This window comes from Elephantulus edwardii, unplaced genomic scaffold (genome assembly GCF_000299155.1).
Source record: "Elephantulus edwardii isolate Elephantulus edwardi_28Jun2011 unplaced genomic scaffold, EleEdw1.0 scaffold00044, whole genome shotgun sequence".
In the NCBI taxonomy this organism is placed as follows: domain Eukaryota; kingdom Metazoa; phylum Chordata; class Mammalia; order Macroscelidea; family Macroscelididae; genus Elephantulus; species Elephantulus edwardii.
In genome coordinates, this window is record NW_006399794.1 from 5152169 (window position 1) to 5165190 (window position 13022).

Genomic DNA, 13022 nt, shown 5'->3' on the forward strand with positions numbered 1-13022 from the left:
GCTGTGTGGGTTTTTGTTTTGTTTTTTTTCTGTGTGGGTTTTGTTGGTTTTTTTTTAAGCTGTTCCAGATGCTGAGTTATTTAGTGTAAATCATACAATGTAATCTCCTAAATATTTTTCTAAGAGTGTCTATCTACTGAAATGAGTGGTTTTGATTCTCATAAACTACGATAGCACCTACCAAGTTATTTGAAGTGTTTCACGTTCTCATGAGTAAGGTCATAACATAACATGACACAGTGACAAGGCTCCCAGCAAGTCTGGCAGGCCTGCTAGATTCTCTGGACTCATTTCACACTACTTTTCCTGCAAGTCTAGCAGCACTGGCTAGGTCTCTTTTCAGTGTCTTCAAATTATTTTGTTTCCTCCAATTTTTAGACATTTTTTTCTGTTTGGAATGTTCCCTTTTGTTTTTCCCCTCTCCCCAACACCCCACACCCGTCTGTCACCTGTGTCTTTATCTAGTCAACCCTCTAGATTTCTGTTCAAATATTGCTTCTTTTGGGAAGTTTCTTCTGACCTCCTAGTCTAAATTATTTCCTTAATACTCCTTAATACCATATATCCCTTGAAACCATTTATCACAGATGTAAATCATATGTTTGATTGATTCCTTGACTACTATATGTTCTTTTTAAAAAATGTATTTTATTTGAATGAAATTTTACTAATCACATTGGGTTTCATTTCAGACAATCATTCACAGATATTAATTACCACTGATTGAGGCAATAAATTTATAATGTCTAAATAAATCCTTCTATAGGAGAAAGATGGGCAATCTCCTTCCATGTGATTAACTGCCTCTGAAAACCCGCTGAAGGGTCAGCTATGGATTGGTTCCAACTGGATGGAACACTACAACAATAACAACAACAAGTAAACCTTTATTGTATATTGCTATTCTCTTCACCCATCTTCTCTGTTTATTAACTCTTTCTCCCTATTCTCCCCCACATCTGTGTTTGGTCCATAGTGTATGTTCTGTCCCAGATTATACTCTGTTTCTTGAGGGTAGAGACTGTGTTTACTTTACTCATATCTGATACAAAGGTACTAAATAGATTTTTTTTAAGTGATTAAAAATGAGAGAAAGTGAAAACGAAGAAGGTGAACTGGGAAGGACAAGAAAGGAGGAATGAAGACTCAGCTGCAAGGGTAGAAGCCTAAAAACTATACAAGCTAAGATTCTCAGCAAAGCAGCAAACTTGAAAAACCACACTGACTTTCTGTTAAGGCTGATGGCAGAATAACATGATGATTAGAACTAATGTTACTGAACTGTATTTGTGAGACTATTGAAATGTCAAATGTTTTGTTACCATGATAAGTAGAGGTGGGAGAGAAGCAAAAACTGTCATCATGAATCAAAAATTTTCTTGAAAACCAAAATTTTACAGGTTGAGAAGGTGCTGTGAATCATAAAGTACGTTAATAACTACTGATGCTCATACACAGAGACATGTATACCAGATAAAACTCTCACCTGGGGGAGGCTCAAAGAAGGCTTCCTGCTCCTCCTCAATGGGCTCCGTGTCGTTGTGGGCGGTCCGTTTGTGCATCGCCAGTGTGGAGATCTGTTTATATGTCTTTCCACAGTGGTTGCAGTTGTATGGTTTGGAGTGAGTGTGAACAACGTGGTGTTTGTATAAACTGGAATATTCTGTAAACCTTTTGTCACATCCAGGGACTGTGCAAACATATGGCTTTTCCCCTAGGTAAAGAACAGCAATCAAAATATAAAATCAGCTTTCACATATGAAAGCCATATTCATTCCACAGACATCCTGCCCATTTTTAATATAAAAATAAACAGTGGCCACATCTCTTCCTTCCTGCCATAAGGTAGCATTTTAGAAAAGACTTTCTAACTATCTTTGTCTTGACTCAAAAGGTAGCATAAAAAAAAAAGTAGCATAAATCCTGACTCTTGTCCCAGTGTATCCAAGTTATCAACTTTCCTAATTTTAAAAGATAAGTAAGGATGGAAATATTACCCAGTTTAAGCATTGATAGAATGATTTTTCCCCTGTAACTATAACTGAAATAGCATACATGAAATAATGTTAATAATGACAATAATAAATGGAACTATTACTATAACTAACACAACTTACCCTAAGAACTTTAGCAACATCATTAAAAAGCAAATAACTACATACCTCAAATCTAAAAGGACATATATGTTTCATAATAAGTTCACTTGACATTTGATTAAAAGCTAGTAAGTATTCAATTAATAACAACCAGGCAGAGGGAAATGAATATTAGCTTTTCTACCTATGAAACAACCTGAGAACAATATATATAAGCAGCATATACATATTTTAGAGCTTTTTAATGACTGAAAATGTCAAGCACATATTAATACACAGATTAAAAGTGTACTAAAATTTCATGTTCCAATTATTAGTGTCAACAATCTCACAGGCAATCTTGTGTCTTTTATTCAATACTCATTTTCCCCTTCATCATACCCTAAATTATTCTAAAATCACTCCTGGTATTACTTTGTTTCATTTGTAAATATTCCAGATTGTTCATCTGAAAGATGGATTTTTAGGAAATAGAATTCGAACAAAATTAATAATAAGGATTTATTATCATAAAATGTTTCCCTCACTCACTGCCCTTGAGTTGGAACCGACTCTATGGAGTTTCTGAGGCTGTAAATCGCACTGGAGATTAGCCACCTTTCTTCCCAAAAGTCACTGACGGATTAGAACTGCCCCAGCAGTGTGGCCTTTTGAGTATTCAGTACAACTTCCTCTTGACTGCACCACTAGAACTTCCTATGAAATATCTATCTAGACAGTGTTAGTATGTGTGCTGAAGGCAAAAGAAACCAGAATAGAAACTGGAACTGAACTATAGTTTCAAAGAATACTATAAACTACACTGAAGGCATGGAATTTTCTACATAGTATTTGAGTAAGACCCTTAGTGTTGACCAAAATGAGATCTGTATGTGTGTAGTGAAGAATTACAGATCTTCATGTGAAGCAGGAATGAAGCAATTCTGATATAATTTTAGATGTAATAAAATCGACTTGCATAAATGTGGCAATTTTAAGTCAGAAGTTTCAACAAAGAACAAACAATGAATGGGGAAGGAACATTGTGGGGACAGACTGGAACTAGACATTGTTTGAATCTTTGCTTTATAAAATTTATATATACAAGTATGCAGCTGTGAAGGACCTCTCAAGAGTACTGAAAAGCAACGACGTCATGAAAGCATGAAACAAAACCTTGAAAAATAGGAGACCAACACCAGAATTGGGGACTTTACCTGTGTGTATCCGCACATGATTTTTATAATTGGTTGCACTGGCAAATGCTCTCCCACATCCAGGTTCTGTGCAGTAGTAAGGTCTTTCTCCTGTATGTGTCCTAATATGTACTTTTCTGATATTTGACGTTGTAAAGGATCGACCACAGCCTTCAAAGTGACATTTAAAGGGCCTTTCTCCTAAAGATAGGAAGGGGAATAAATTAGATGGTATATAAATAAATTGAAACAGCTTATCCTTCAAGTCTTCTTAAGTTCGTGCTGTAGACTTAGTGCCATTGAGTTGTTTTACCATCCTTACAATCACTGTTATGTTTGGGTCCACTACTGCAACCACTGTGTTAATCCATCTCATTAAAGCTCTTCTTCTTCTTTTTTTAAAATTTCTTCTTTTTTTGGACCCTCTACACAGCACTGATGTTCTTTTCTAAGGATTAGTCCTTCTAACAACATGTCCAAAGTATGTGAGAAAAAGTGTCATCATTATTACTTCTACGGTGCATCTGTCTGTAGCCTCCATGATAGCGAGGAGATGAGACTTGGGTTGACTTATGAATAAAATTCTCACAAGAAGGATCAGGAACTCAGGTATAGCAGCCTGATTCAGTAATTGTCATTAGGTGCTACTGAGTTGCCTTTGAGAAGCAGCAGGAGAAGCAATACTAAACTGGGAATACATTTAGTGCCTTATGTTGGCTTCTATTACATGTGTAAACCTTGGTAAATAACTTTGTTACTTAAATGATTCCTGAAAATTCAGAGATACAATAGTCTTGACCCACTGTTTCAGGACATGGACTCTTTTGACAACTGAGCAAAATGCTCCTCAAATTGTCTCCTTCCAAATGAAGGACTCCTGGCTTCAATATGACCCTCTGTTCACACAGTACCTGTATGAGTTCTGATATGTTTCTGGAGATCTCCTGAAGTTTTGAAAGATTTAGTACAATTATCTTCTGAACACCGATATGGCTTTTCTCCTGTGTGAGTTCTGAAATGACTTTTTAGTCCATAACCTTCAAGAAAAATTTAAAAGAAATTTAATTCCATTTAATTTAGCCTTCTCAACATGCACCTTCAGATTATTATGTAAAAATATATTTTAATAAACATTCAAGAGACAGAACTAGGTAAACATAAAAACTATTGCAGAATCAAGACATAAAATACGAATGGACTAGAAGTCAGAAGGCCTGGTACCAGCCCTAGCTCTGCTGAATGTATCGCTGGGGAGATCTCATCCCACTGCTAAGTTCTAGGTTCTCATCTGTCCCTAAAAAAGCAAAAGGTGAAATGGGAAGTACAAAGATAGGCAGAAATAGGTTTCAAAAGAAAACTGAGAATGGAGCAAAAAGATTAGAGTAAGCAGGAACAAGAAGCAGAGAGGAAAAACTGAAAAGCCAATTATGCACTTTTCTGAGCCAGACAAAGGAGGCTTGTCTCGACTCAACCCTTACATGGAACCAAGAAATGAGGAGAATTCCTTTTTTTACCTGTGGCAAATGCTTTCCCACAGCCAGAATGCTCACACTGATAGGGCCGGTCCCCTGTGTGTGACCTCTCATGAACCTGTTAATAAAGCATAGACAAGTTTATAGCTTTTTTAAATATCCCACCAATAGATATTTCAAATATAGGCCTCTTTTTATTCCCTCACTGCTCAATTATTTTGTTGTCTAAATATTAAGTATTTACAGATAGAGTCTTAACTAAGGAACACTTGAAGTTTCCATTTTATTTACCGTGAAGTAGTCCAAAGTGTTGATATGACATATATACATGATAATAAGAAACAGGAAGAGTACACACCCATGTTTATTGCTGCATTATTCACAGTAGCAAACAGAGGAAAGAAACCCAGTGCCCATCAACAAATGAATGGATAGAGAAACTATAGTATATTCACACAACAGAATACTATGTGCACTGAAAATCAAGGAACTCATAAAATATTACACAATATGGGTGACCTTGCAGGACATTATGCTGAATGAAGTATCTTAGTCACAAAAGGAAAAATACAACATAATGCCACTGTTATAATGGGAGTTGGGAGGAAACTAAGAAAAGAAAGTATAAATAATGAATACTGTGTTGAAACAGATGAGGAAAAGAACTGTTTAAAAGGAATATATGATGAGGAATTATATGTATGACAAACCCCAGAATAAGAAGTACAATGCAAAGAGGGCTTGGGGGGTGGGGGAAAAGAGGAAGAGGAGGAGGGAGGTAACTATCCAACAGTGAATAAATATTTTAAAAAGTGAACTGGGGGAGGGAGAAGGGAGGGTGGAAGGTAAAATGTGCACAAATGAATTAATGAAAATTCAATTCGGTAAACTTTCATTAGAATCACAACTAAAATAAAAAAATTATTAAAGAAAAATAGTATCTTGTAACTTAAAAAAAACAACTAGGAAGCTTATAGGAAAAGGCTGCAAATATGATGCTAAGAGTGTGGGGACAGAGAGGCCTAGATTTGTTGCTATGTTCTGTCCTGTTAGAATCTATCTATAGCTGACCCTCCAGGGGGTTTCCAGAGGCTGTAAATCACATGGGAGGAGGCTGTCCATCTTTCTTCAGTGGAGCAGCTGAAGGGTGAATACACATGAGTGTGAACATGTGTTTGTATCTTGAGAAGTGCGGGGGAAGGAGACTACTTCAGATTTTTCATTATGAGTTTTGCAGTAGGGTTTGAATACCATAAGTATATCACAGTAGCATTTAATGCCCTAGACACTCTTAGACAGCACTTCTTTTACATATACCTTAAGATGATGAGCTGTTGTATATAATTTTCCACAACCATCATATTCACATCGAAATGCTTTCTCTCCACTCTGTTGAGACTTAGCAGTTACTCTTGTTGCATGTCCCTGTAAGACAATCTGAATAAAACATAAAGTACATAAATAAAATGTATTTATAAAGAAATAAGACTAAATTACTATTTTCAGAATAAAAAGACTAAGGTTTGTTCTAAGTGGTATAGCACTGGTCTGTGCACTTTGCCATACAGAGGTAACTTGTTGCTGTGATGCTAAACACTGTGACACTGATGTGTCAAATGCAAGAATGGTTACCCATGGTGGACAGTTAGAAATAAACATCATTTGACCCAATAATTCCACTACTGGGAATATGCTCTAAAGAAACCAAAGCCATGACTCAACAGATGTGTACACACCCATGTTTATTGCTGCATTTTTCACAACAGCAAAGAGATGGAAGCTACCCAAAGCTCAACAACAACAAATAGAAAAACTATGATACATTCACACAATGTAATATTATGCAACAATGAAAAACAACAAACTCGTAAAGCATTACACAACATAGGAGAGCCTGGAGGACATTATGTCGAGAATGTACTACAAAGGACAAATGCTGTATAAAATTGTTACAAAATAGGGCAGACAGTGGTGGGGTAGGAAAAGACTGGATAGATTAACAAACACTGCAGTAGAACAGATGAGGCGGAAAACAGTCCAAAAGGAATATATTATTAGGGATTATACGTATGACAACAACCTAGAACAAGTGGTATACTTCTGTGTGTGCTGAGGGAGGCGGAAGGAGGGAAGAAAATGTGCATAGAAAAAAAACTACACATGAAAAAAAAAACTTATAAAAAAATTGACAGGCTCAGAAATTCAATGGAAGTTATGAGTCTGACTCGACTTGATGGAAGTGGGTTGGGTATTTTGGGAGATATTGAGATCGTCACATGTGTAGCTACGGGGGAGTGAGGATGGGGGAATGCTAACAACAATTTCTTTCTAAACCAGTTAAGAATTCAGTTTGTAAAAAAAAAAAAAGAATTCAGTTTGTGCAGGGAGAATGGTGCAACAATGAATGAATAGAATCCCAAAATCTCTGTAGATGTTCATTGAAATGAAAAATAAACAACCTAAATTTAAAAAAAAAAGAATTCAGGATTTAGCATGCCTATGAGCTCTGGTGTAGTCTAGTGGTAAGAAGCTGTGCTGTAATTCCAAAGGTGGTGGTGGTTGTTATATGCTGTCTAGTCTCTTGGGACTCATAGCGACCCTATGTACAACAGCCCTAAACTCTGCGCTGTCCTGTACCAATCGCACCATCTCCAATACACCCATCCCAACTGCCCCCAGTTACTGAATCAATCCACCTCACAGAGGGCCTTCCCCTCCTGCGCTGTCCCTCCACCTACAAAGCATGATGTCCCTCTCCAAGGACCGGTCCCTCCTTACATGTCCAAAGTATGTTAGACAAAGCCTCAGAATCCTTGCCTCCAAGGAGCCACTCGGTTTGACCCTTTCCAGGATGAATCTGTTTGTTTTCCTAGCAGTCCATGGTACCCTCAATACTCTTCTCCAGCACCACAGCTCAAAGGCATCAATTCTCCTATCCTCCTTAGTCATTGTCCAGCTCTCTGAGACATAACAAGTGATTGCAAAGACCATGGCCTGTATCAGACGCACCTTAATCTCCAGAGAGACACCATTGTTCTTCAGTACTTTGGAGAGGTCCCTAACAGCAGACTTCCCCATCGCAATACATCTTTTAATTTCCTTGCTACTGGTGCCGAGAGTGTTGACTGTGGAGCCAAGCAAACTAAAGCTGTGAACAATCTCAATCTCTTCACCATTCATCCTGATGCTACCAACTGGCCTAGTGGTGAGAATCTTTGTCTTCTTGATATTGAGCCTCAATCCATACTGGAGGCAGCAGTCCTTGATCCTCTGCAGCAAGTGCATGAGGTCCTCCTCAGTTCTGGCAAGCCGGGTTGTGTCATCTGCATAACACAGACTGTTGATAGATCTTCCACCAATCCTGACGCCACATTCCTCCTCATAGAGCCCAGCCTCCTGGAAAAACTGTTCTGCATAGAGGTTGAAAAGGTATGGAGACAGGACACATCCCTGATGCACGCCCTTCCCAATTTTGAACCATGCAGTGTTTCCTTGCTCTGTTCTGACGAATGCCCCTTGGTCCAAGTATCGGTTTCTCATTAGCACGGCCACAGTTTGTTATGATCCATACAGTCAAGCGCCTTTGCATAGTCAATGAAACATAGATAGATATTCCTCTGGCACTCCCTGCTTTCAGCCAATATCCATCTAACATTAGCAACAATATCCCTAGTACCACGACCCCTTCTAAACCCATCCTGGACTTCTGGCAGTTCTCTGCTGATGTGCTGTTCCAGTTGTTTTTGGATAATCTTCAGTAGAATCTTGCCTGCATGTGAAATTAATGAGATTGTTCTATAGTTTCCACACTCTCTTGGGTCACCCTTCTTTGGGATGGGAACAAATATAGATCTCTTCCAGTCAGTTAGCCAAGTGATTTGTTCTCCAGATTTCTTGGCACAACTTGGTGAGCACATCCAGGGCAGCATCTGTTAGATGAAATATATCAATTGGTATACTATTTATTCCTGGGGCCTTATTTTTTGCTATTTCCTTCAAAGCAGCTTGAACGTCTTCCTTCTTCACCATAGGCTCTTGCTCATATGTTGTTTCATGAAATTCTTCTGTGCCAAATCCTTTCGATACAGTGATTCAGTATATTCTTTCCATCTTCTTTTAATATTTTCTGGATCATTTAATATTGTTCCTAAAGCATCCTTGATTATAACAACTCGAGGTCTGAATTGTTCTTCAGTTCCTTGAGCTTAAGAAATGCTGAGCGAGTTCAGCCTTTTGATTTTCTGACTTCAACTCCTTGCACATTTCATTGTAATATTATACAGTTCAAATCCACCAGCTGCTCCATGGGAAGAGGACTGGCAATCTCCTCCCATGTGATTAACCACCTCTGAAAAATCCGTGAAGGGTCAGCTCTAGGTAGGTTCCAATTCCACCGTACTCAATAACAACATGAAAATTATTAGCAAAACCCTTCTGCAACAGAACTGCTTCACTAAATAAGACTCTAATCACTTAAAACCAGACCCAACAATAAAGGTACTTTTCCCCCCTAAAAGGTTTTTTTTTTACAAGTAGGATGAGGATCCATGGTAATATACCACTGAATTAGTGCTGGTTTAGAATTTGAGAAAAATCTCTAGAATGCCGAGAGACACAGTAAAAAATCAATTGGGCTTTTCCCTCTATACATACAATATTTGACAGAATAAAATCCTCTCCTCTTATACTGAGACTATTTACTTATAAAGCCTTTAAACTTCCAGTCTTTTTCTTCTCAATTCCCAAGAATCTGCTTTAGTCTAATTGGAATAATCTTTGTTTCTACTAGATTCATTTTATCCCACTTCCAATCAAATCTTTCTCCTTCTGCCCCACCATGGCAGACATTTTAATAAACACTTCTAAATGCTCTGTAAAATAGGTACACTTCACAGAATGATGAACATGGTCTCTGCCTTAGTAAAACTCTTATTTTAGCTAATGACTGTCATATTAATGAAAGATGGTGAGAAAATATGATAGTTGCTGTCAAAGGGATTCATGTAAAACTGTATGGGGAACAAAAGGAAAGTGAGAGGAGCTACGAGAGGTGAAATTTGAAGGCTGAGGAAAAGGGGAGAAGCAGAAAGAATAAAATGATGAAAGGTATAGAAGTGAATCTGAGAGAAATGCAGAAATATTTTTTTTACATAACAGAATAAATCATATGAATAGAAAAGGAAGTTTAAGACTAAATCTGGAAGAGCTATTGGGGCCACTCTGATGTTTGAGACCTGATATGAAATAAAAGTTAGTTATTAAAATTTTAAAATAGGGGTCCATTAAGATAATTCTGTTTTAGAAACAGAACATGGATAATGGTGTAGAACAAATTAGAAAGACAAAGAGACATGGAAACCAGAAGTTTGTACAATATGCAGGAAAGAAGCAAGGAAAACCCGCTTAAAACAGTGAGTGACTACGCAGTAGAAAGCAATAATGCTTCTATGGACTCTTAAGTACAAAATGGACAGAACATAAAATTCAGAAACTAAATTTGTGACTAATACTGTAATAGGTAAATATGCAGATTATATCGTGTTGGCTATGTCAGTCGTCAAAATATAGTTTAAAGATTTTAATTTTTAACAAAGGAAAAAACCTGGCATGTAATTCAGAACACCAGATCACCACACTAAGCAGACGTCTTTTTCTTACAGAAGGACTCATACTACCAACCTTTCAGTCAGCAGCCAAGTGCTTAACTACTGCACCACCAGCATTCCTCATGCCAGAAAATTACTTTATTACTATTTATACTGAATGTAGGTCTAAGAATTAAGGGTCTGAACTCTGCCATAAATTCACCATGTTACCTTGAACAAGTTACACAGTGCCTGTTTTGTTTATATGACAAAACATCTTGATAATGAACATAAACTATATAAATATCTGTGTAACAAAAATACACTATTGAGCGGGTTTGAGCTTCTTTACAAACTTCTTTTTCAAGTGTCAAACCCCTCTGCCACATGAAATCTTACATAGCGTTCCACTTCAAGACAGCTGTAGGCCTGAGGAATTATTAGCACATATGCATGACCAGGGAGATTAAAGACGGAAAAATATAAGCCTACTGAAAAAATACAGGGAGCTCTGGTGGTGCCGTGTGTAGCAAGGTGTGCTACTAACCCAAAGGTGACGCCTCTCTGGCAGTTTTAATCCACCCCTGCACCTCAGGAAAAAGATGGGCAATCTCTTCCAAAGTGATTTATAGCCTCAGAAAACCTAGTGGAGGGTTAGCTATGACTTGGTTCTGAGTTGATAGCAGTAAGGTAAGAGAAAGGTACACTACTGTCCATGGCTTGATAGCAATGAGGTAAGATAAAGATACACTACTGTCCACAACTATACCACCCTCAATGCGCCCGATCTCATAAGCTAAGTAGAGTTGGCCTGGATAGTACGTGGATGAGAGACTGTGTGAGAATATTAGTTGCTGCAGGCATTAAAAAAATTTTAAAAAGCTACACTATTAAGAAAAATATCAAGTGTCATCTTTGCTGGAATTAGAACACAGAAATCTCTGAAAATACTCTTAGTCATCAGTATCTTTTTTTGGTCATAAATGAAAATGTGTTCATGTATATACAAAAGTTAGCGTTGTTTCTTTTGTTGAATAGGTGTCTTGGATAAACCATACCACACAAGGAAGATTACTTAGTGTAACTTGAAGTCTATATAGCCATTGTGAAGGAGAAAGATACATAGACTGAGTCAGTTTTGGCAAACATAGCAACAGGGAGGACTGCAGCGGAATTTTCATAGTGGTTCCATTCGAGTGGCTGGTGACCCATCTTGCATCATGGCAAAGAAAGGCTCAATCTCTTACTTGTCCCAAATAACCACTGATCTAATCTTTTTTTTATTTGGAAAAAAAAAGACTTTTTAAAAGCAAAGTTCACTTGTTCAAGATCAAAAGCTAGATTAAAATAAAGAAGACAAATATAATGCCTATTTTCAGAGAATTTGCCACTTTGGCCACAGCTCTAGCTAATCAGAGAAGATGGTGCAGGTACAGGCTGGCCAGAGACCTAGGACTTTTTTGGCTTGGCTTAAAAAAAAGAGGGAAATCTTGAGTTGGTTTTGTTGGCAAAATACAGATAAATCATGAACTGCCTAATGAACAAACACTTCTTAGAGGAAGTGCAATCAGAGTGCTCCTTAGAAACTAGACAGTAAAACTTTATTAAATGTAGGCAATCTGCAGAGAAAGCCTTCATGGTTGGAGAGTACAGGGTCAGCCCTAAAGAGGAAAACCTTCAATGAGATGGACTGCTGAAGTACAACAACTAGTTTAAGCAGAGCAGAGATTTTAAGGATGGCACAGGATCAGGTAAGCTCTCGTTCTATTGTGCACAGTGTTGCTATGAGTCAGAGTCAACTCATGGCACATAACAACAACTGGATCCAGGGTGGGCATGTGAATCAAGGTCAAGTAAGTGATAGGGCTGTGTGTAGCCCAGAGGGCATCCTTGTACAAAAAAAGCATTTTACAAAGATGGCATCAAAAGAGAAGTAGGCCAAAGCAAAGTATTAAAAACAAAAGACAAGGGGCTCTGGTGGTCTAGTGGCAAGAATCTGTGCTGCAATCTTGAAGGCAGGCAGTTCGAATCCACCAGATACTCTGCTGGAGGAGGAGGGGAAATAGCCTCCTGTGCCAGTTGGATCTGATTTGATGGTACACAACAAGGAAAATAATGATTTTTTTTTTTTAAAAAGCAATACAGAACCCACAACACACAAAAGACACAGATATTCCTGAAAGGCATTCAAAACTGAGATAATCTAGGGGAGCTCTGGTGGCCTAGTGGTAAGGAGCCGCAACTACAATCCCAGAGGCGCACGGTTAGATTCCACCAGATGCTCTGCCAGGGAAGGAGGGACAATCTCCTCCTGTACCAGTCAGATCTGATTTGACGGTACACTCACACAAAAATAATAAAATAAAAATTTAAAAAAACAAAACAAAAACCAAAAACCCAAAACTGAGATAATCTATATTAAGTGCAGGTGGCCAAGTGGTAAGAACCTACACTGCAATCTTAAAGACACTTAGGATTATTCAAATCCACCAGATACTCTGCAGAAGGATGGGCAATCAATCTCCTACCCTGATATTACTTCCTCTCAGACAACAACACTGAGTTCAGCTGGCTAATTATAAGTAGAAATATGTTAATGGCACCACAACAAGATAAAGGTAAATAATCCAATAGAAAAATGGGCACAGGATATGAACAGGCACTTCACCGAAGACGACATTCAGATGGCTAACA

The 13022-nt window shown here is 37.9% G+C and overlaps 1 protein-coding gene across 2 annotated transcripts in view; it reads right to left on the minus strand.

The window, feature by feature from the left end:
* The window catches only part of ZNF143 (zinc finger protein 143), a 37041-nt gene that overhangs the window by 9185 nt on the left and 14834 nt on the right, over positions 1-13022 (minus strand). For both annotated transcript variants that reach the window (XM_006885425.1, XM_006885426.1), the window contains exons 7-11: positions 6061-6180; positions 4786-4861; positions 4183-4308; positions 3293-3472; positions 1487-1714 (exon numbers count right to left, since the gene is read on the minus strand). In XM_006885425.1, the coding sequence (XP_006885487.1) occupies positions 1487-1714; positions 3293-3472; positions 4183-4308; positions 4786-4861; positions 6061-6180 (730 nt within the window). The remainder of the gene's footprint in view (positions 1-1486; positions 1715-3292; positions 3473-4182; positions 4309-4785; positions 4862-6060; positions 6181-13022) is intronic.